This window comes from Misgurnus anguillicaudatus, chromosome 7, assembly GCF_027580225.2.
Source record: "Misgurnus anguillicaudatus chromosome 7, ASM2758022v2, whole genome shotgun sequence".
NCBI lineage: Eukaryota > Metazoa > Chordata > Actinopteri > Cypriniformes > Cobitidae > Misgurnus > Misgurnus anguillicaudatus.
Genome location: NC_073343.2, coordinates 9,552,989 through 9,575,881, shown reverse-complemented (window position 1 = coordinate 9,575,881; position 22,893 = coordinate 9,552,989). Strand labels below are relative to the sequence as shown.

General features: G+C 36.6%; 1 protein-coding gene across 8 annotated transcripts in view; it reads right to left on the bottom strand.

The window, feature by feature from the left end:
* rasgrp3 (RAS guanyl releasing protein 3 (calcium and DAG-regulated)) overlaps nucleotides 1–22,390 on the bottom strand; it is a 45,317-nt gene extending 22,927 nt beyond the window's left edge. The window contains exons 1-5 of one of the 8 annotated variants that reach the window (XM_055172219.2): nucleotides 22,319–22,390; nucleotides 22,109–22,193; nucleotides 4,304–4,506; nucleotides 3,918–4,020; nucleotides 3,340–3,402 (exon numbers count right to left, since the gene is read on the bottom strand). In XM_055172219.2, coding sequence (XP_055028194.2) covers nucleotides 3,340–3,402; nucleotides 3,918–4,020; nucleotides 4,304–4,373 — 236 coding nt within the window. In that variant the 5' untranslated portion in view covers nucleotides 4,374–4,506; nucleotides 22,109–22,193; nucleotides 22,319–22,390. The other 7 variants (XM_055172218.2, XM_055172223.2, XM_073869401.1 and 4 more) reach the window with 7 other exon arrangements.
* Between the last annotated feature and the right edge of the window lie 503 nt (nucleotides 22,391–22,893).

Genomic DNA, 22,893 nt, shown 5'->3' with positions numbered 1-22,893 from the left:
GAGTAAATAAGAACTGTATGTCTGTAAAGCAGAACTGAAAACTCACATCATAAATAGCAGTACTGATCACACTTACATTTTTAAATGCTATGGGAAGACATATATACATATATATAAATACGAGTCCTGAGAAAATTTTCAAACATATCAAACTTTCATTTTTTGTGGGGACATGTGAACTTGAAACACAGTCTGTCTAGACCACAAATGCAAACGTTTTTGCACCTTTGATGTTTGTGTGCATTAAATCAATCTTACACATATCTTATTATGTATTATGGTGGTACAGTAACATGATACAATGATGGTATATATGACATAGAGATGGACTGTTTATTCACAGGTCAGCCAAAAAATTAAGCTGGTTGAGATGCACAGACAAACTAAATCTACCTGATTTATATTATTATAGCTATTGATTTATTTGTAGGATGTATTCTAGTTTAAAAATGAAACTATTTTTTTATTAAATATACAATACAATTTTCCATTTGTCTGGTGTCAATGCTCACTGCACATAGCCCCCATAGTTAAAAAAGGGAACGCAACAGAGCTCGAGTTAAATAAGAATTAAAATTAACAGGGCTTTTTTAACATCTGAAGGAATTAAATACTGGAGCAGAAATGACTTTTTCCTCTTAACAGGTAAGGCATCTATGTTGAAACATTACTGCTAAAACATTTATGTTGTCATTTATTCAGAACAAACGTGGCAAAATAATAATAACTAATAATAATAATAAAATACAATAATAAAATATAACTTTTTCAGATTACTTTTTTCGGATACATGACTTATAGGATGTACTTTTAACTGTCATGTCAATGTATAAAGACTGATCCGCTCATGATCTGCTAATGGTCTAATTAGATTCATTGGATTATGCTAAGCTATGCCAAAAGTTGTACCGCCAGACCCAGAGATCAGCTGAATGGATTCCAAAACTGTAAAAAAGAAATGTTTAACTCTAGGGGAGCTGGAAAAAGAGCATATTTTCAAAAAAGTGGAGTGTTCCTTTATGTCCAATTGTCTTTCTTCAGTTTGGTTGATATTATTTCCTTTGGACCTACTGAAACACAACAACAGCTGCAATCTAACTGAATATATCAAATAAATATCAAGGCTACATTTTGAAGCAAACAAGCTTACTTTCCCCAAACAGGAAGCAGTTCTACAAAACAGTGAGCTCATGATGTTTTTGTTTGGGTGACTCGCCGGTGAGTCGCTGGAGAGCGGAATGGATGAAGTGTATTTATGTCCGTGTGTCTTTTTATCATTCATTATGTAGATGTTTTCAACTGCTGTCCTCACTCAGGGTTTGTCCTGTTTTGTCTTTTGAGGCGCAAACATCAGATGGGATGTGTGTCCAGTATGAGTCAGAGTGACATCATGCAGTTTGAAGGTGGAAACATGTAGGTTGTTTGTATGCATGCCAAGTGAATGCGTGAGACCAATGAGATTAGAGGTCAAAATAAGGTCATATGACATAAACCGAATCTCAAATGATTCAATATTTTATTTTAATTTTGTCTAAAACTTTACTAATCCATTACTAATACAATTAGAGACCCAAAATTACTAACAATCTTTTAGCAATACAACTATTTAGCATTTCTATAGTTTAATAATTCTGCTTCTCCATTGCTGTTTAAAAATACAATGCTGCAAGTTACTTGGAATTACTTTAACAACTTTTTTACGTGGATTGAAGTCAAATGATGTCAAGTTGCAATCTGGTTAAAATTAAACAAAAATCAGTCATTGAGCAAGTACATTAACAATCAGTGTTTAATACCATGTCTTTATCTTACCCAAATTCACAATAAGCTTATAATGATTTGCGGAGCTCAGATGTAAAAGACGCTCTAAACGCCCCCTCCGCCAAAAATAAGATGATATTAATGATATTAACTAGGGCCGTCAAAAGATCAATCGCGACTAATCGCATACAAAACAAAAGTTTGTGTTTGCATAACATATTTGTGTGTGTATTGTGTGTAATTATTATGTATATATAAATAAACACATGTATAAATTTAAGGACAAGTTTATTTATGTATAATTTTTATTTATTTATATATAATATAAAAAATATCAAAATCTAAATAAATAGATATATGAATGTAAATGTTTCTTTAACACATGCATGCATGTGTGTGTATTTATATATACAAAATAATTACACACATATTACACACATATATTATGCAAAAAAAAAACTTTTATTTTGTATGTGATTAATCGCGATTAATCTTTTGACAGCCCTAATATTAACCGAATGCTCTCTGCATGTATTTCATGTTCATCAAATATTTTCGGATATTCAGAAATACTGCTTTGTTGGCAGAATTGGATGAACGACCGCACGTGAAACGACAGTGGATCACATTCAGACTTCTGTCCGTTAAGTAGGGGAGAGCGGGGTAAGTTGTCACAAGGGTAACTCCAACACTAGAGGATCTATCTTAAAAATCAAATAGCCACTTTGTGTGACGACTTCTATAGTCAACTTCGTGTTCACATGTGGTCAAGATCGCTCTAATCTGACGTTAGCACAATTTTCGTATTTTTTGGCTTAAAAGTAAAAAAATTGCACTTTATATTTTATGCAATACAACTTTGTTAGGTATGAATGTTAAAAATGCACAAAATAGGAGACAATAACGTTTGATACTTTAGCTGACATGCTATGTTGATTTAACCCTGAGATTAAGAACATTAGCACACATGTCAGTTTGGGGCACGTTGTCTCAATGACTTTGAATTTTTGGTTTCAAACAGAGATTGTGAAAGAGAGGGAAACATTACAGATTGCAGCTTTAAACATTTCATTAAATGTTTCCAGATTTAAAATAGATTTTATAATGTGGCTTTAGACTTTTGTTTTTAAAAATATCCTGATCCTGGAAGACAAACTTGTTGTTTTGGCAAAGCGACAGATCTGTGCGCAGGCAGATAGATGTGAGCAGAGATGAAAGGAAAGGTGGCCTGAGGAGATGTGCCCTCTGAATAATGGATAAGAAAATCTCTATATTATTCTTTGTCCGTCGCTTAAACACAAAATGTCCACTGTGGACAAACGTCCATCTGAAGGAGCAATGTCTGTCCTTGTGACATCATCACTCCTCACTTTGAGCGCAGGCGACAGTCACGCTGCCCTCAGAGAAAGAGAGGGAGAACAGAAGGAGAGTAAAAAAAACAAAAAGATTAAATAATAGCCTCATCACGACATCATCTGCCACGGCTTCTTGACTAAAAATGCAAATCATTCAGAGTAGGAAACTCAGTGGGAATAAATTGGTTGTTTACATGGTAAAATCAAAGTTGTTTTTATTTACCTCATTAAGTAACAGATCTTCAGTCTTGTCCGTTGGCAGTCATCTCCCTGACAGTCGCGATACGTGATGGGGAGTCAAGGAGTATTAATGGAGTAACATGCTGGAAAATGAATGCTGAATGGCTCCATTCATACCCATAAAAAGTTAGTACAAGCACAATTTTGTTGGACACGTGTTAACTTAAAAGAATAGTTCATCAGAATATTACAATTCTGTCATAATTTACTAATGGCAATGAATAGTGACCAAAAGTGCATCCATCCATAATAAAAGTGGGTTAATATATGTGATCGGAAGTTAAATTATTCATTTTTTGAGCTTATTTAGGATGTATTTATATATGCTAAGAACTACAATCCTGGAGGCGCAATGATGGCAGCACGCCAGTCTCAGTTCTCGCATATCTTGTGACTTTTCTTAGATTCCTTTTTTGTCATGTGACACACAAGAACCAGTAAAATCAACATGCTGTCATGCCTCCATGATTGTGGTTCTTAGCATACATAAGCTCAAAAAAAGTTTAAAAATGTAATTTAATATCAATTATTACACATTCACACTGACCCGACAAAGGATACATAATCAGAAGTTTCCCAGCAAGATCAGTGGAGGACACATACCAGCGATGCATCAGCAGAAGGGTTCGAGGAAGCTGACTGTCATGCAGCTCTCCATCATCATCTACAGAGAAAATTAGGGGAGAAAATTATACTCAGTTTCTTGAAATGTCTGTTTTCAATGACACTGGAGAGCCCGAAGCGATCAATAACACCAGCGAATTGATATAAATGACAATGATCAATAACACACTGTGTTTAAATGCAAAGATCTCACAAACAGCCTGAACAATAGTAGTATGGCAAAAATGAACACCTGTTTCCAGTAGCTGCTAATTAATGTCTTCAATCAATAATACATAAAAAATAAAAAATATTCTCTTGATACTTTCTTACTGGTCACTTACCAAATGCTTGAATACAAGCCTCCAGCAGCAGCTCAAGTGAAGCAGCCTTTCCCAACGTAACCGACCCCATGACCTCCTGTCCAACCTGACTCTACTGAGACATCAAGTTCACTGCCATCAGGCACTTGAAGGCACACCTTCCCTTCTTTTCTCTTGTCCAAACGTTTGTAAAGTACTAAACCGGAGAAATGGTGTTTCTGAGTCTGGAAAACAAATAAAACACACAAATAAAAAAAATTTCATAGACCCATTCAAAAAAATCCATAAATGGAATAAACATAAAATATCATAGATAGATAGGTAGGTTGGTTGGTTGGTAGATAACTATGCTCAATAAAAAGTATGTTACTGAACAAAAGATTCTTTACTTCCTGCCACAGTTATCAATATTTCATCTCTCTCGCAAAAGCGTTTGCATGATTTTACATCGCAGATCACGATTTCACACAGATGGCATGACATCATGTTGGTTGGACGTACAATACATTTGAGCTTAGATAACATGAGGCTGTCTCAATCCATTAATCATTATGTACAACTGTACATTTAAAGATGTAATTCGATTTTGCATGTAATTCCTATTGTTGCATTGCTTATTTTAGTCTTGTGTTGTGATGTTGCACTTTTTATGCGCAACTTTTCCGGATGATGTGTGTTTTTTCCTGTATCCTTTATCCATGCAATCAAAATGGGGAGGGTACAACTGTGTTCCTGCTCAGAAATAGCTAAAAGATTATTTTTAGAATTAGGTTTATTTTTATTCAAGGGCAGATTTGAAAAGGTGACATCTAAAAGATCAACAATAAATTAATCTTTCCAAACGTTGGAAATCAACTCCAGCCATAACACCAAAAACAATATGGAGTTGTGTCTAGACTTCACAGAAGTTAACCCGATAATTGTGATGAGTGAAGGGTCAGATTATTCTCAAGAGACGTTTAGCCTGCATACTGTTGCGTGATGTTATACAGACACACACATCATGTGCGAGAAGTGCCGTTCTCTTATTTAGAAACAACCTCTCGTGATGTCACCAGAAACTAAGGGGGTCGATATGAGAGATGTTTCTCTGATGCAAAATAATTTAAAATCAAATGAATTTTTATACAGCAACAATGCTTTGATACATCCCCCCGATCAACATGAAACACATTTTAAAGTACCTCTGCACAATAGAGGTCCCTGCCTGAGGAGATAAAGGGGCCAGTGCTGTGGTTATAAATATCCCTGTCCAATTTTCACCCATCTCAACTGTGAGAACTGACGACTGGAACCTGTCCTGGCTCGCCTCATTTGACCCACATCACACACAACTATTATATAAAGCATAAAATAAACTGTAAAGATTTACAAATATTTCACATTTACTTAAATATTACTTATTTATGATTTATTATTTGCTATTTGAAATAATTAGATGTCAAATGAATACAGGCTATGTTTATATTCTTAAAGGAATAGTCCATTTTCTTAAAAGAAAAATCCAGATAATTTACTCACCACCATGTCATCCAAAATGTTGATGTCTTTCTTTGTTCAGTCCAGAAAAAATTATGTTTATCTAGTGAAACGATTGTCATTTTTGAAAAGAAAAATAAAAAATATGCACTTTTACAACTTCTCATATTCCTCCGGTCCTGAAAGCGTCAGCGTGACCTCAATACGTCATGACGTCCAGAGGTCACAGAGGACGAACGCGAAACTCCGCCCCAGTGTTTACAAGTGTGTTGAAAGAGGACCATTCCTACGTTGTTGTATGTTGAATGATACTAATTAATGTCTTTGTGTCAGTTTATTGTTTACAATGGTCCGCTAATGTGCGTTTTATATATGTAACATGTGACCTCCCTACGTAACGCATTTACGTTAGGTCGCGCTGGACCGGACCTAGACAAAAAGTTGTGGTTTAAAAGTACATATTTTTTATTTTTCTTCAATTGTCAAAAATGACAATCGTTTTGCTAGATAAGACCCTTATGCCTCGTTTGGGATCGTTTGTAGTCCTTTAAAACTCAGTTGAAAAAAACTGTTACGTGTTGAGTTAAGTGTTAAGTGTTGGTGTCCATTAAAATGAGAAAAATCCTGGGATGTTTTCCTCAAGGAACATGGTTTCTTGTCGACTGAACGGGGAAAGACATCAACGTTTTGGATGACATGGTGGTGAGTAAATTATCTGGATTTTTCTTTTAAGAAAATTGACTATTCCTTTAAAATTCAGTTTATACAAGATGGCATTGCACCAAAAAATGTTTTTAAATATTACAAAATGTTTCTCTGTGTTCCTGTGAACATCTTCAGAATATTTTTTGCATAATTTCCTTTGAACTTTCCCTATAAGTTGCACTCAATAATGTTTTGCCAATTTAAAAAAAAACTTAACTTTAAAAAAATGTATTACTTTAAGGTAAAAAACTAAAGATTACATTTGTAGGTGTTACTAATGGAAGTAATTTTTAAAATTGTTTTACCTTACATTTGTTTCTTAAAGTTAAAAAATTTAATTGAAGAAAAATGTATATATTTTTAGGTATTACCAATTGAATTCAGTTTTTAAATAAGATCCAACTTTCACTTTTTAAAGTGACTTTTTCATTCACATGAGATACTCATCTATAAAAAGCTGTGTTATTATACATAGAGTGGGTCGGTCTATCATGGATGTCACAATGTTGATATTAATAACACATTTACTTTATATAGCACTTCTGAAATTTGTCTCCTTCAGAATGCCAAGCTTAAAGAGTGCTTTAAAAATAGACTTTTAAATTTTTAGGCTTGTTTTTATACATTAACATTTACGCATTTGGCAGACACTTTATTCAAAGCGACTTACAGTGCTTTAAAGCTACGCATTTGTTAGATCTGTATGCGTGTTCCCTGGGTTTAAACCCATGAACTTTTGCAGTGCTAACACAATGATTTACCACTGAGTATTTTTGGCATAATATTTCCTCAATTAAATGTGAACAGAACAGCTGGATTGTTAAATTTCAATAGTGCAAGACGGTCTAATACTACTTTACATTATCATAAACGCATCAGCATTGAAGAGGCTCAGAAGACCAAATCGGAGTAAAACCGTGACCGTGAGAATTACTCATTGAGAAATTGCAAAGACTCAGAACTTGAATGTGATGAATATGATGACCTCAACACCCTACCGAGTGGGCTCAAACTAAAGACGCTTTCTCACATTAGAAGCAAAGGACAAAACGCATGCATTCGCTTTATTCACTTACCCTAAACTCGTCATTAACAGGAGAAAGATCAAGTCAATCTGTGTTAATCAACCAAAGTGTAACTCCTAATATCTGCTGTAGTTCATGAGAAATGAAGAACAGCCTGTGATCAGCTGACTGACAGCATCCCACTGTCATCCACGCCTGTTTGTAAACACCAACGCACATCAGACGGCCATATGACAGAGCATCACAGCCAATCAGAGTGACAGAAGGGCTCAGAAGACGAACAGGGGAGAGAGAGTCAGATAATTACAAACGAGAGAGTGAGAAAGAGTGAGAAAATAAAAGAGAGAGTGAGGACGTAAGGTATTTCACTTTCAGCCAGTGCCCTGTGTACCGAACCGAAAATTGAGCTTGAGTACTCATTTAAGCAATATGACATGATTAAGAGGACAGCTGTGCTGATATTTAGTACAATAAGCAACAAACAAACAAACAGCAGGCAAAGAACAGAATCTGATAAAAAGAGAGAAAAAGAGGACAGAATGTCTGTGGGGAAAGCAGATGGGGCAGATGTGTCTGTCTCTGGAAGCAAAAATGAAACATCTGCTCTTTACATCTGTCTGTTTCTGCAGCGAGGTAAAGCTTTAACCTAGACTCCGCCCACCGACCCTAAAGAGAGAGAGGTCAAGCATCACAGCACCTCTTTCTGCAGGTGCATGTAGACTTGTCGAGCAGTGCTTTATTTACAAACAACCCTATTATTATTATGTTATTTTTAGCACATTTGCCGGTTTCTATTAATAGGCGGGTAAAATAAAAGCGGGATTAACAATTCACAAATGTTTCAATTTCTTCTTAGACAGCAATATGATCAGAAAAAAAACTGAATATTGAATCCTTTTATAAATCATTTTACAGTTGATACAGACAAGAAAGAGAGCGTTAAAGCTCTCATGCGCACAAACACCCATCACGTACAAATGAGCCATTCATTCAACCTGCAATCAGCAAATGACTTACCTCTCCACAACCTCACTATCAGACAGTCATCTAAAGCTTCAGCCCACAGAAACAACAGACGATTATCTCTGGCCGTCTCTCTATAAAACCTGATTTACTACAGATGAACCGAGCAATCCCGAAACACCACACGACCAGCGGTTTTAAATCCAATCGGTGAACTCTGGCTTTACAGTCCGCTGGTTAACTCAATTTACGTGTATAAATAAATAAATAAATAAAGGTTTTTTGTCAGGCTGTATGGTTCCATTAAAATGAACAGAACCTTGTTGTTGCACAGTTTTTTTCAAGTGGAAAAAAATAAATGTTGTACAGACTACAAGCAGGTCAAAAACAAATGTTTATTGTAACCCTTGTGCCTTGTTCCAATTCACTTCCCTTTCGTGTTGTTAGCGGCCAAAAATGGCCACTAAATTAAACGGCTGTAAAAATGTATCAGTTTGATATTTTTTTCAAAATTTTTTGCATAAATCTGTTAATCAACCTCAGTACTGATCAAAACTACCAAATGTGTCCAAAAATGTCATGATTTTAACTCTTTAATTGCCAAGCTCATAAGTGATGCCACTGATTTGGGGAAAAACACAAAATCACTGATTTTCAATATAAAAAGTGATTGTGGACTGGATTTTTTTCCACCTTTTTCACAGTCTTGGGCATGCCAAAGATTAGTAAAAACATTGGCTTTGATGCATTTTTAGTTTTTGTGCAGAATCAGATTTTATTTTTTCCCCCTCATTTATGTTTTGTGGCCATTTTTGAAAATCTGTCATTTTGTGTGTTTTTTCCCGAATCAGTGACACCACTTATAAACTTGGCATTGAAAAAGTTAAAATCATGGATTTTTTGTAAACATTTGGTAGTTTTGATCAGTAGTGAGGTTGATTAACAGATTTATGCAAAAAATGTGGGAAAAAATTCATCTGATACATTTTTACAGCAGTTTAATTAGCCACTAACAACACGTAAGGGAAGTTTTTGAAAAATTTCAAAGCATTTTCTTAAAATATGTGTAAATATAAGATTTGTCACCAAAAAATCATTACATTTGCTGAAACACAGAGAAAGTTGTGGCCAAATTAAGACTAAAAAATAACAAAATGTCCAAAAATGGCCCCAACAACACATAAGGGTTAAGAACCTTTATCTGAAAGGTTCTTTGTGGAACCAAAAATGTTTCTTTCTTTGACACCTTTATTTTAAACAGTGTATATTTTGCCTTGACCCAAAACGTGATTTAAGAATCATGGGATTTTGTGCAAATGAAGGGCCAAAGATACAACATCAAAAGATCTTAAAATATTGGATATCTTGGTTAATGAAACAGAAAAGTCTATCTACATTTATCCACCCTTGTGTCTTACTGAAATTGTCCATGTATGACGGTTAATTATAGGAAAATGCCTGCTCTGTACTCATACAAAGATGTCGGGTTGAATAATGCAAATAATAACAAAGCCATTGTCTGACTACAGGAAACGTTATGTTTTAGGATGCTTTATGATTCTTTTTAAAGCTTAGTGTTAGCCGCCTCTGTTTACTATTTACTTTCATTGTATGGATAATTAAAAGCAATGCAAATATTTTGCTAAACCTCCCCTTTGGTGCTTCACAGAAGAAATTAGGCATAGGACGATTAACGGTTTCACGATTAAATACGATAAAATGTCCTGACGGTTAGTATTATCGTTTAAAATTTAATTATCATTACAATCGTGTTTGATTACCGTGATTTTGAAAACTCGCGGTAAATCCTGTCCAGCCAGAATCAGTTTGACGCAGGCGCGCACATGCAACATAGTTTTTTGCACAAGAAGACATCTAAGGGATAATGTATTGTATTCATTCATGGTAAACTTATTAGACAGATTTATTTATTTTTACCACAGAAATAATTTCAGGGACATGAAATATTAAATTGTGATTTTTAAAAATAAAACGTGTTCTAATGTTTTCAGTGTGTGTGTCAGATCTTTTTGAACATTTCCATCTCATTTTAACAAAACCATGATAATATTGATAACTTTGGTCACTATAACCATGATATGAAATTTTCAAACCGTCCCATCCCTGCAAGAAATCATACAGTTTTGGAATGGAAAGAGGGCAAGTAAATGATAACACATCAGATGTCACATATTTAGGTGAACTGTCCCTTTAAGAGTATCTTTCTCAAATAGACCTGCTAACATCCTGCCACACACTGCAAAGGGACCAAACAGGAACTAAAGACTGTGTAAAATTGCTAAAAGCTAAAAACAAAGTCATCATCCAGAGGAACAAAAGATTTGGATTATGCATACAACAGTCCAGGTATCTGTCACTTGTTCCTCACTCTAAGCTTAAACTTCCCCAACCATCTCAACCACCATGCACTTTTTAAAGAGCCAAAACGTCTGAAGTCGACCGGTCTGTGCATCATTTCAACATGTGGGACTGTGACCTGAAACTACATTTACATTTAGACACTTCGCAGACTAGAAACTAGAATCTGTAACAGAAAATCTGTCCTGTTGAGGAACTGGACATGGTCTCTAAGCTAATTCATGACACTTTTCAAAACCGTTTACAGGCTGAATGTATCTAGCCTGAGAGAAAATACTTTTCCTCACAGAAATCTGCTTGAAAGAGTGTTTTTTACTAATTCAATAGCTTTGGGCTATTGCAAGACACAACAGAAGGCCTTTTGAACACAATTTTATTTAAAGAAACAGTTCACCCAAAATTGAATTTCATTGTATGAAAAAACACAAGTTTGGCAAGAGGAAGTAAATGATTTTCATTTTAAAAATGTATTGTTCCTTAAGACTATAAAATGCACACAAAAGAAGAATGAGATTTATAATTCAAATATTTGAGTGCCATTATACATGCAGAGATGGATAAGACACTTGAATCATTTGTGTATTAATGAGAGGAGAATATCCGAGCTTTGGCCTCTCTGTTAGAGGACCTGTGAACACCATGTGGCACTAGTGAATGTGAGAAATCTCTCTTTCTCTCTCTCTCCCACAGTTCACTGATGCAGATGAAGGGATTGTTTGTCTAAATGGCGAGTGCACTTCCTTCTATTCTGGCCTTTTCCTGTCTGTGTAACAGGCGTCCCTGTGCCATGCTAAAAATACTTCCAAACACACCGTAAACTAAAGCCCAGCACGCAGGAACCACGTCACAATACACTCGTGTGTGTGTGTGTGTGTGTGATCTCCAATCTGTCCTTTTGTGTGTGTGAAAGAGGGCGTGAGGGAACGAAAGATCATGAGCGACACACAATAGTCAAGAATGTTATACTTGTATCATTACTGTCTAGTGTTGCCAAATCCCACAAGGAAAAATAAGCAAACTAGTTAACAGACAGACACTTGTTATGTCTGATAGTAAATGGAGATTTGCTTAATTTTCAATTAATTTCTCATTTATTAGATCAGAAGCTAGCGTTAAACAGAATATAACTAGGACTGTCACGATTATGAAATTTGGCTGGCAGTTAATTGTTTAAAGCTACACTGTGTACTTTTTTGAGTTAATTCTTAGCAAAAACCCATGTTTTCTTTCAAAAGTATGTGGTCATTCATGTGTAATTACTTCCACCCACTAATCAAAGTATTCTTGTAAGTGTAGAATCTGCTATTTAAAATACATACGGTCGAGTCGCTCGACTGGCTGAATCCATGTTGTGCCTCCATCTTTGAAATACATTTGCAGACGAAGGACATTCCTGAAATTCAAGCTCCGCCTTTCGCGCTTTCAGATTACACTCACGCTGGCCGCTAGCTGAAGCCTCCCGAGGTTGCATGTGTAGGCGGTATATGTCATCAAGACAGTCTTATTTAAGAATATTAACAATTATAAAGCTGACAATTATTCTTAGTTAATTGTAAATTGATGTAATATGGTTATGACTTGCGAATGTAATGCTCAATTAATTTAAATAAACCAGGCTTGATGACATATGCAGCCCGCATATGCGACCTGTGTAGACTGAATCCTTCGGATTCAACAACAGCTGCACACCGTGATGATCCCGCGATCTAATGCTTTGATTTGAGGCAGATTTGAAAGCCTGTTGAAGACATATTTTCGAGGACATTAAAACAAGTCGCCAAGGAAGCGAAACGGGGATTTAAAACAACAACGCGACAGGAAAAACATCAAGACCAAAGTCAATATTGGAGTAATGTTAGTTTTCCAATATGTGGCTCAAGGGACACCGAAGTTGCCTACTTTCTATCCTCTCCAGAGGTAATTCAGCATATTCGTTTACATCTATACAGTCTATGTTGTAAACTTGAAGTTTTATAGTTCCTTTGCTAACTATAGCATAGTTATGCATAACACTTGTTAGTGTAAACACGCATGTGGTTTAATGTGTTCGAACAGCCACACGCCGTCTCTCCACCCATTTATGTAGTATGAGGTACTGAGATAAATGTTTTTCATCTTTTCTGACCTCTAGCACAAACACACGGTGACAGCCCTATTTTTAGCCTTTCATTGATCAAACTAATGCGCTGATCTGCGCGTCTTATTTTGTTTCATTTTACAAGCGTGTGAGAGTTGAGCGGTCTTATTTCACCAATATCAGAGAAAGCTCTTACATATACACGGACATGTAAGATGTTTACTTAAAGCACAAGCATTGGACTCTGACATAATATTAGTTCGCGTCCATTTAAACCCGTCATTACTCCCGCTCATGATTAAATGACAGGAGAGGGACTCGTCCACAGACCATCCCCTCAGTAATCTGGAGAGAAGCGGTCGAAAATGGACTAAAAGAGACGGATTTAAACACCAAGTGTAAACGTGATGCGTCTCTCTCATCCACTTGTGAGCCGATCGACGAAAACACATCTTAATACCAAGTGTAACAGCCCCTGGGATATTTTTCCTCGCATCGATGAAAAAGGAGAAAATCAGACTTTTTCCATGTTTAACATAAATCTGTGTGCTTTGACGGATCACAGGCCACCGTACGAGTTAAAACGCGTTCCGAATGGGCTAGAAAGTAATATTCAGTTGGTTGTCATATAGAATTTCACCGCTAGATGGGAGTAGTAATTATCTGTTTTATTGCTTTGACATTTAATTCTCATAAATTTTTTGTTTGTTTGTGAAATAATTTTCACACATTGTTGTGATTATTTAAATTAAATCGTTGTCTTATGTCTGTAGTGCCTACAAAAAAAATCAGTTCCTTACAGATCCTTCACTTCCCTAAATTTTTTGAAATTTCTGTTTTGGAAATTTCTGTTTTACCTGGCAGTTCATACTGCTTTGCATAATTTCTTTAAATGTTGTTTTTTCTAGTGTATTGAATTGCTTTGCAATGTATTACATTACATTGTCAGTTAAGAAGTGCCATCTGATACGTCTCGTTTATACAGGCTCTGCAGCTCCCCCTTGTGTTTTTTGAAAGGATGTGCAATCATTGCGGTGATCTGAAATCATCACGATGAAGTCAAACAATTGCGATGAGACGATTATTTAATCATTGTGATAGCCCTAAATATATGTCAAACAAAGAAAGCATAACTTCATCACAAATTTCAAAAGCATGCATCTACAAAAAGGGTGGAGGCAGGAAAAAAACATACTACAGTGATTATTACCAGTGGCGTTTGAACAGCAGCTGTTAAAGCAACACTAAAGAGTTTTTGCTCTTTGCTCCCCCTGCAGGTTGGAAGCGGAATTGTCCATTACCACTATTGTAAATAATTTAGCCTACTGCAGCAAAGCTGGCTCTGATTGGATTGTAGGTCTGCGTAAAGCAAGATTTTGTAGTTTACACTCGAACTACAGGACCGCGACCCGATGGTTGGAAACTTCTTTAATGCGGTTTAGGCCGATAGAGGGCTGCAAAGCGAATGTGAATGTGCCGTTCACACTGTTTCGAGTGGATGAACGACTAACAGTTTTTTGGAAACGTTACTTTAAGGTAAAAAAACTCTTTAGTGTTGCTTTAAGACTTGACAGCTGAGCTAAGGGTTAGTCACATTTCATTGTGCGATGAATAGCACTACCCCAAAACCCTAAGCCCGGATAAACTAAAACCCGCGACTTCCCATATTTATTAGCAACAGCCTGAAAATAAAAGATGTTTGTTTTAAGCAGACATGGCAACCTGTAACTGTGATGTTACTCTGTCTCTTTATCTCACCAGCGCAAGTCAAATAAAGGCAGGCTTTTTTTCCAGTCCGTGGCTTTTCAACAGGATGTCATAGACAGAGTGGATCTGCGTCACGTCATTTCCGCCTCCCCTTAAATAATCAAACCCCGGGAACTACGGCTTCAATAAACAGCCTGACCTTGATCTCATCTTATTGAGAGCCACACAACAATTGCAAATACATCAAACTCTCAGTCTGAACAACAGCGAGGGACATTAACTCCACGCTCAAACAATGGGCACGGCCAATTCTCCATCTCTCTTTTGTTTCAAAGCCCCTCGTTTTAGCCAAGTGGCAGATATTTTTAAAGCAAAAATTCAATGCTTTTGTCCTGGATCAAGCTTCCAGTCTTTGATGGGATGAGGCCATCTGGTTACCATGGTGAGGAGATTTTATTCGAAGACAATAGGACTTACCACCCAGCAGGCTGTCATTCAGTTCCCAATATTTACGGGCAGGAATTACTCACCCTTCAATCCCATTTTAGCCCACAGTTATGCCCCACGAATGCATAGATTTTCTCAAAACCTGCTGAAGTGTCTGCGCGAGGTATGAGCTCTATCTTTTTGTGGTTTTTGTTCGCAAGAGTAAGGGGTGAAGATACGGTTTCAGAACGGAAGAGCTTTGCACAAGTTATGGCTTGGTAACACTCATCATGCAACAACTAAATTTAAGTTTCAGGTGAGCCTTCCACAGTCACCTGGTCGGAAGAACCACTGAAATATCTGAGCTCTGTCCTTTGTCGCTAATAGGAACTGGAAATGAGACTTTCTGCCCTTTTTCAATCACTGCATAAAAGGAAGCTTCAGGTCCTTTAAATCCCTTTAACAAAAGTTGGCTGGTGGTTTCATGGTAATGGTATCCGATAGTAATTTAACATTATTAATATTCATGTGGCACGTATACGGTACTTCTAATTCATTTTTATGGCAGAATAATACAGTAATAACATTCACATTACATGAACAGCAGCATAAACCTTCATCAAATGATAAAGTGGACCACGGCTACATTAAAGGACTCTTATCTGCCTCTCTCCCTTTGAGTTTTATTTAAGTGTGTATGTGCATTGTGTGTGTAAGAGAGATACTAGCAGCTGTTTTTATATCCTCCTTCCTGTTCTTTCAAAAGGGATACGGACCATCATGTTTCGTCTCAAATCTAAAAAAGAACAGGCTTAACAAAAACAATGAGCACATATCCTGCTTCGCCAACACGGTTTGTTTCACACTTTCAGACTGCTTGCTCTTCCATTGTATAATTTGGTCTTTATGTGGCCATCGAGCTTATGTCACATGAAAATCTGTGCTATATCTTTCATTAAACCATGACGCCTTTGGGTAAGATTCCTTCTTACCAAACATTTACTCAGACCTCACAGAAACATTCAGAGAAATTCCTTGAAATGTGACTGAATAGTCGCTCACATGGGTTTGTGGCTAATGTATTTATCCCAACCTCACGCAAAGCACTGTTATCAAACTTTGTGAAACCCAATGGTAATATTGTATAATGTACATAGCTTTGTAAAAGATCATTTTGTGACACTCACGAAAGCGAGTTACATTACGTCAACAAATGTGTATCTGAATGTGTGGTCAAGTGAGTTAATGCACGCTCAATATAAGGAAATATTACACAAATAAACCACCCTGTTATGCCTTTATTACAGTAGCATTTGATTAAGTTGAGGACAGCGCTGATATCAACATGATCTCACAAAGTTCCGTGGGATAGTCACGGAATTTTGTGCTAATTTTTCCGTGGCATTCTCACGGATCTCCGCATTTTTCCGTGGCCCTGCTACGGACTGTCTTTTTTCCGTGGCATTCTCACGGATTGGTTACTCAACTGCTTTTTCCTATTCTCAAACCATTTTCGCTTCGGTTTAGGGTTAGATTTGGTGTTTGCATTAGTATGTCACTTTAAATATTGGTTTATACTATTTTTTCTGATTTATTCTTTTATATTTTCTATTTTTAAACAATTGTTGCCTGGCGTTGGGGTTAGAGTTGGGTTTGGGTAGGGATGTCATTTCATGTAAATCTAACCCTAAACCAAAGCGAAAATGGTAAGAAAATAGGACAAAACAGTTGAGTAACCAATCCGTGAGAATGCCACGGAAAAAGACAGTCCGTAGCAGGGCCACGGAAAAATGCGGAGATCCGTGAGAATGCCACGGAAAAATGAGCACAAAATTTCGTGACTATGCCACGGAAATTCGTGAGATCAGGTTGGCTGATATATATTGTTCATTATTGTGCAGGTAAGAGAAGCTACTGGAAGACTGATCCAGAATCAGGAATAAAACAGATTATGTGAGATCAAACGGAGAGGAGGAGCTTTTGATGGAAGTTAAGTGCTTTTTGGGGTATGTCATTGCCATCATAGGGTTCAATTGTAAAAATGTGTGTGTGTGTGTGTGTGCGTGCGTGCATGTGTACCTGCTTTCCGGGGGAAGAGTATGTTAAGAGAAGAGGAAGAAATGACAGTGAGTTTCTCTTTTCTGAAGGAAAAAGTATTCTTGTTATTTTAAACCAAGAACACTGCACCATCTATAACGACTGCTATCATCCAGGACCAGATCAAAGGACCATGGGACCCTGGGGCGCAAATGTCACAAGGCCCCCCCAACCGACACAATGACGTAATGCAACACAGTACGACGTTCACTGTTAACACACACAACTCTGTCTGCATATGGATTGAATCACGTAAAAGGCAACATTCTTGTTTGGAGGCAATGCTTTTGATAACTTTATGTTAGACAATGAAATTATTCCACTTATAGAGCAATGGCCCTTGTGCTGGGCCCCTGAGAGCCTGGGGACTAACATTAGTTTATGCACCATGAACTTACATAAATGACTGTATTGGCATTAAAATACATTAACAATGATAAATAAATGCTGAAAAACTATTCCTTATTATGACTTTATGTTAGCTAATGCATTTACTAATGTAACAAATGCAACCTTATTGTAAAGCCTAACTGGTTGCACTTTATTTTACAGTACAAGTACTTACCTTGTACATATATGGTAAATATGTTGTACTTACAGACAAATGTGTTGTACTTACTTTTGAGTATCTACATGGTAACTAAAGGGTATCATTACTGTACTTACCAGTGGTACATACTTGGTAGTTATAATGTAACTCTTGGTGGATACTGGGTAATACCAGATACATACTTATAGTGTATGTATATTGTAACTAACAAGAAACACTACTGTACTAAATTAATGTACAATATAACTATTTAGTACTTACAGGTAAGTGAGGGATAATGACAGGTACTTGTGGTGTACATATATGATAACTAATAACAAACACAACCAGCCCAGTCTCCTGAAGATGCGTATAAATAGCACGAAGTGTAAAACTCGTGCAATACATACACCAAATTCCACTTTAGCGTGCATATGATACGCCAGTCCTTCCCATTCACTTAAACGGTGCATCTTTTTTGTCGTTTTATTTATTGGTTTCTCAATTTTTTCGCTATTTTTTTTACAATTTTACTAACCCCAACTCCAAGCGACCATGGCTTAAATATGGACAAAAACATGGAGAAACCTGTATATTAAAGCTCACGTAACACACGCTGTTTCTGCATTTCTGATATTAATCTGGAGTACCTATGGAGTAGTATGACATCCTTTATATCTCTGAAGAGTCTTTAGTTTAATCAGATTTATAAAAGAAAGATTAGCTTTACCGAATCTTTCCGATAACGTACGAAAAAATGAAGAAGGAGGAGTTATAACACGGGAGGAGCGAGTACGAGTCATGCAACACTATACAACACTGTTTTAACTTATGATTCACTACATGTTCGTGTCATTTATATAATATACACGCGCCTATTTCCAACATAAGACAGAAGTCTTACTTACCACGTGTAACTCGTCATGACCCGGTTCTGAAAATCCACCGCATCAAACACACACGCAAAACTCCGCTGCTAATCCGGATAATAAACTATATCCATTGTTTCCATAAGGCTGGATGTCTTCTCCTTACATCCAAAAACACACTTCTTGTTGTGCCATTGTTGAGTTTTGAAATTAAACAAAGCTGAGTGGCGTGATAAGCTGTTAGCAAGCTCTAGCGTCTCCCGCTGACTGACGGCTGGGCGGGGTTTTCCGGGGGAAGTTTTCCGGCGGAAGCCCATATAAAGAAGTGATACGTATCGAAAACCCCTGAAACGTCAGTTAGAACCGTAATCGAAAAAAATTAGCCGAAACTTGTACGAACCCTGGCGAAGTGCATTCGGCACAGAAATACTCTGAAACACGCCCAACTGCATTTTTGACACTTTGCCTACGTTTAGCATGAGGAAACAACTTTATAACTGTGTTAATAAGTCAGAATGCTTGAAATACCATTAATCCCCCCCTTTAAATAACCTCATTAAGCAAATCTAAAATCTAACCCTAAACCCAAGCGAAAATGGTTTGAAAAACAGAAAAAAATTGAGAAACCAATAAATAAAACGACAAAAAAAGATGCACCGTTTAAGTGAATGGGAAGGACTGGCGTATCATATGCACGCCAAAGTGGAATTTATTTATACGCTATTTATACGCATCCTCAGGAGACTGGGTAGACACGACCGTACTTACAAATTGTAAGTACATAGTAGGTGTATAGTATATACTGGCCAGTGTACGTTAATGACCAGCACGTATAGTGTATGTACATTGTAACTAACGAGAAACACTAATGTACGTATAAATTGTATATACTGTACATGGTATGTATATGATAACTAATAACAAACATTACTGATGTCTGTATCTTTGTCCTTTATTGTACCCTTTAAGCATTGAATACCATACGTATTAACTACTGGGTACATTTACTAGCACATCCTTAGTAACTGCATAGAAACAGGACTGTAAAGTAAAGTGTTGCATTTTACACAGTTATTACCTAGGACCTACAATCTAAGATATAGCATAGTATACATGTGCATTGTTGGGTTTAAAGGGTATAATAAAGGATACAAAGAGTACAAAATGGCACATTGGTAATGTTATTAGTTATCTTATACGTACACTATAAGTACCTGCCATTAATTACACATGCCTGTAAGTACTATACACTTACCATGTACATACAATTTGTAAGTACAGTGGTGTTTGTTATTAGTTATCATACAGGTACACTATAAGTACCTGTCATTAATCACACTTGCTGTAAGTACTAAATACTTATTTTGTACATTTATTTGTAAGTACAGTAGTGTTTCTTGTTAGTTACAATATACCTACACTATGTATGTATCTTATATATAAAACATTACCTGTATTACCCGGTACTTGCCTAGAGTTACATAATAACTACCAAGTACGTACCACTCGTAAGTACAGCAATGATACCCTTAATAACCATGCAGATACAGTACGCAAATGTAAGTACCACACATTTGCCTGTAAGTACAACATACCCACCACATATGTACAAAGTAAGCACACAGACTGTAAAATACAGTGCTACTATGTAACTTATCCTGCTGCGTTATCTTACATTGAACTGCAAAACAAGTCCTGTAAGGTCACTCAACGCACATACTGGAGGACGCATCAACAAAAGAAAAATGTACGATATTAAATCCAGACCGTAGTTGCTCTGATATGAAGCAGAAAATGACATGCGAGCACTGCTACACACTCATGGTACTCTATAAATAGCCTGGCAGTTTACTGGAAACAGGAGCTATGGCGCACAACCGTTCTGCAAATAACATTGATAAGGAGAGACAAATACAGAATAGAGACAGATGGAGTCGAAATGCAAGCCGTGGAAAAAAGACGAGCGAGTGAGGTAGAGGAGAGAGACAGTGAGAAAGGAGTACGCATCTAACAGACACCTGCCTGCACTTGCTACTCAGTAACTACAGAAACTACAGCTCTGTGAATCAGTGTGCGTTCGTGTTAACCGAGTTTAAATATTACTAACTCCTGACATGCTCCACAAACTCTCGCCACACTAGGGAAAGATGTGAAAATACAAGTTCCTCTAAAGAACAGAGAGGGTTACACTTTAATACACGCACGCTATTTGTTTTCTTTGATGATGGGGAACCCCTGACTTTTTTAGCTTTATAAAGTTTTGCTTTCCTGTAATGTAGGTTTAAAAAAGGAGTTATTTGCAACATACAGCAAACATATTGTAGTTGTACAGTCCTTCAAGCAGATCACATGGTGTATGTTTGTGTGTTACTGCATGTGTGTGCTTTGTTTGACTAATTCTTGCACAGGAAAACACATTAGAGCTATTTACAGTTGTGCACCAACTCACGCAACAACTCTGTACGGGGTCCTAAAGGCCACCGATTACTACTGGGATATATCTGCTAATTATTATAAATGAATGTGTGATTTTCCATTACATTTTATGCATCTAGTTAAAGCAACATACAGTGCAATACATTTTTATCAGTATGTGTGCACCGTAAGATCAAACACAAGACCTATGCGCTACTATCACGATGCTCTACCAACCGAGATACACTCAAACAAAGACATTGTCTACAAATCTAGAAGTCAATTGCACTTTGCTTTAATTTTATGCGGTGTTGTAGAGATGTTAGCAATGGGACAGTGTGTGTGTGTGTTTGAAAGAAAGTGTGTGTACGTGTGTGAGGGTGAGAATCAGGGAACGCAGATGTCCTTGGGCCACAGCCATTCCTGTGACTTATGAACAAGAGTTTTAACTAAACTATAGCTTCAGTTGTGCTATAAAACATCAGAGCAAAAATGAACTAAAATCTACAGCATTGTCTATTCACTCTCTCTCTCTTTCTCTCTCTTTGTTTCTCTCTCTCTCGCACATACAGTACACAAACACCTTTGAAGCTATATTAATGAGGTCATCTCATACAAACAGTGGTTCTCATTCTAAGCATACTTTCTATACTCTACATCTAAACCAAACCTCATGCCAACCCATCTTTTTCATTCGTAATAACATTTTAATAAAATTGCAATTCTTGTCAAAATTATACACACAAATGATAACTACTGTTTAACTTCATCAAAACGAAAAAATCTGTAGGCTATGTGTGTTTTGCTTTGCTGATTTATCAACAAACACAATGACACACCATAAGAAACAAAGTTTGTGACCTCGAAATTCCTTCATCAAATCTGTCGATGGTGTTGAAAATGCAAAAAGTAAGTCTGTACCCAAATTATCATATTAACATCTGACTAAACCTCACACATTTCAGTGTGTGGAGCATATAAACCCCACAACCAAAGCAAATGTTACAGTTTATCATCTGTTGGTGGCGCATAACCACAGAACCACTGCCTATCTGTGTATATAAACCAGATTGGCTCTTGTGTGGTAGTGTATTAAACTGTTAGGTTAGAGAGTTTGTTATGGCATACGATCAATTCAAAGAAACGAAATCTTACCTGACAGTGCAGATCTGTGGAGCGCTTTTGACTCAGCACAGGTGTGAATCATGCAGCGTAGTTCTTTGCAAGTTTATGTGTCCCTCTGAACAAGACGAAAGAAAGCAAACAGTATGTATACTCTGGCAAACGAAACACAACTAGTTAGTGAGAGATCAAAGCACAATCAACAACAGTGTGGTGTGCAAGAGACGAGCATGTGATACTGACCACACTCACACAGATGCATACTGCTTCTCTCCTCCCCTGCTTCTTTGGCACTACCCTGATCTTCGTAACACTTTCATTCAGTCCCGCCCCTGATTCCGTCCCCACGCGTCAATCATTATCTAACTCACACACACGCGCGCACGCACCCAGATTTGACAAAAAATATATTAACAAGCTAATAAAAGTAATAACAATATAATAAAAGTTACATATAGTAACACACTTTTGTACTAGTAGGATTAGGGTCAAGATAAAATAAAAAAATAAAACTAACCTTCTCGATTAAAGTCATTATAATAATGCAAGATTTAAATTATTTAGCGGAAAAAGTCGAAATAAATAAAATTGCAAGATTAAAGTCGTAATATTTCGCGAAAAAAATTAAAATAACGAGAAAAAGCTTAATATTTCGATAATAAAGTCGTAATATTTCGAAAATAATGTCATATTTTTACATTAACGTGTTTGGATTGAGTATGATAATGCGCTTGTGTTCATTCTCTAAACGCATGTCCTCCATATTGTTTTATTAAAAAGCATTTGGTATCTGGTTGTTTACATCACTCAAAACATGT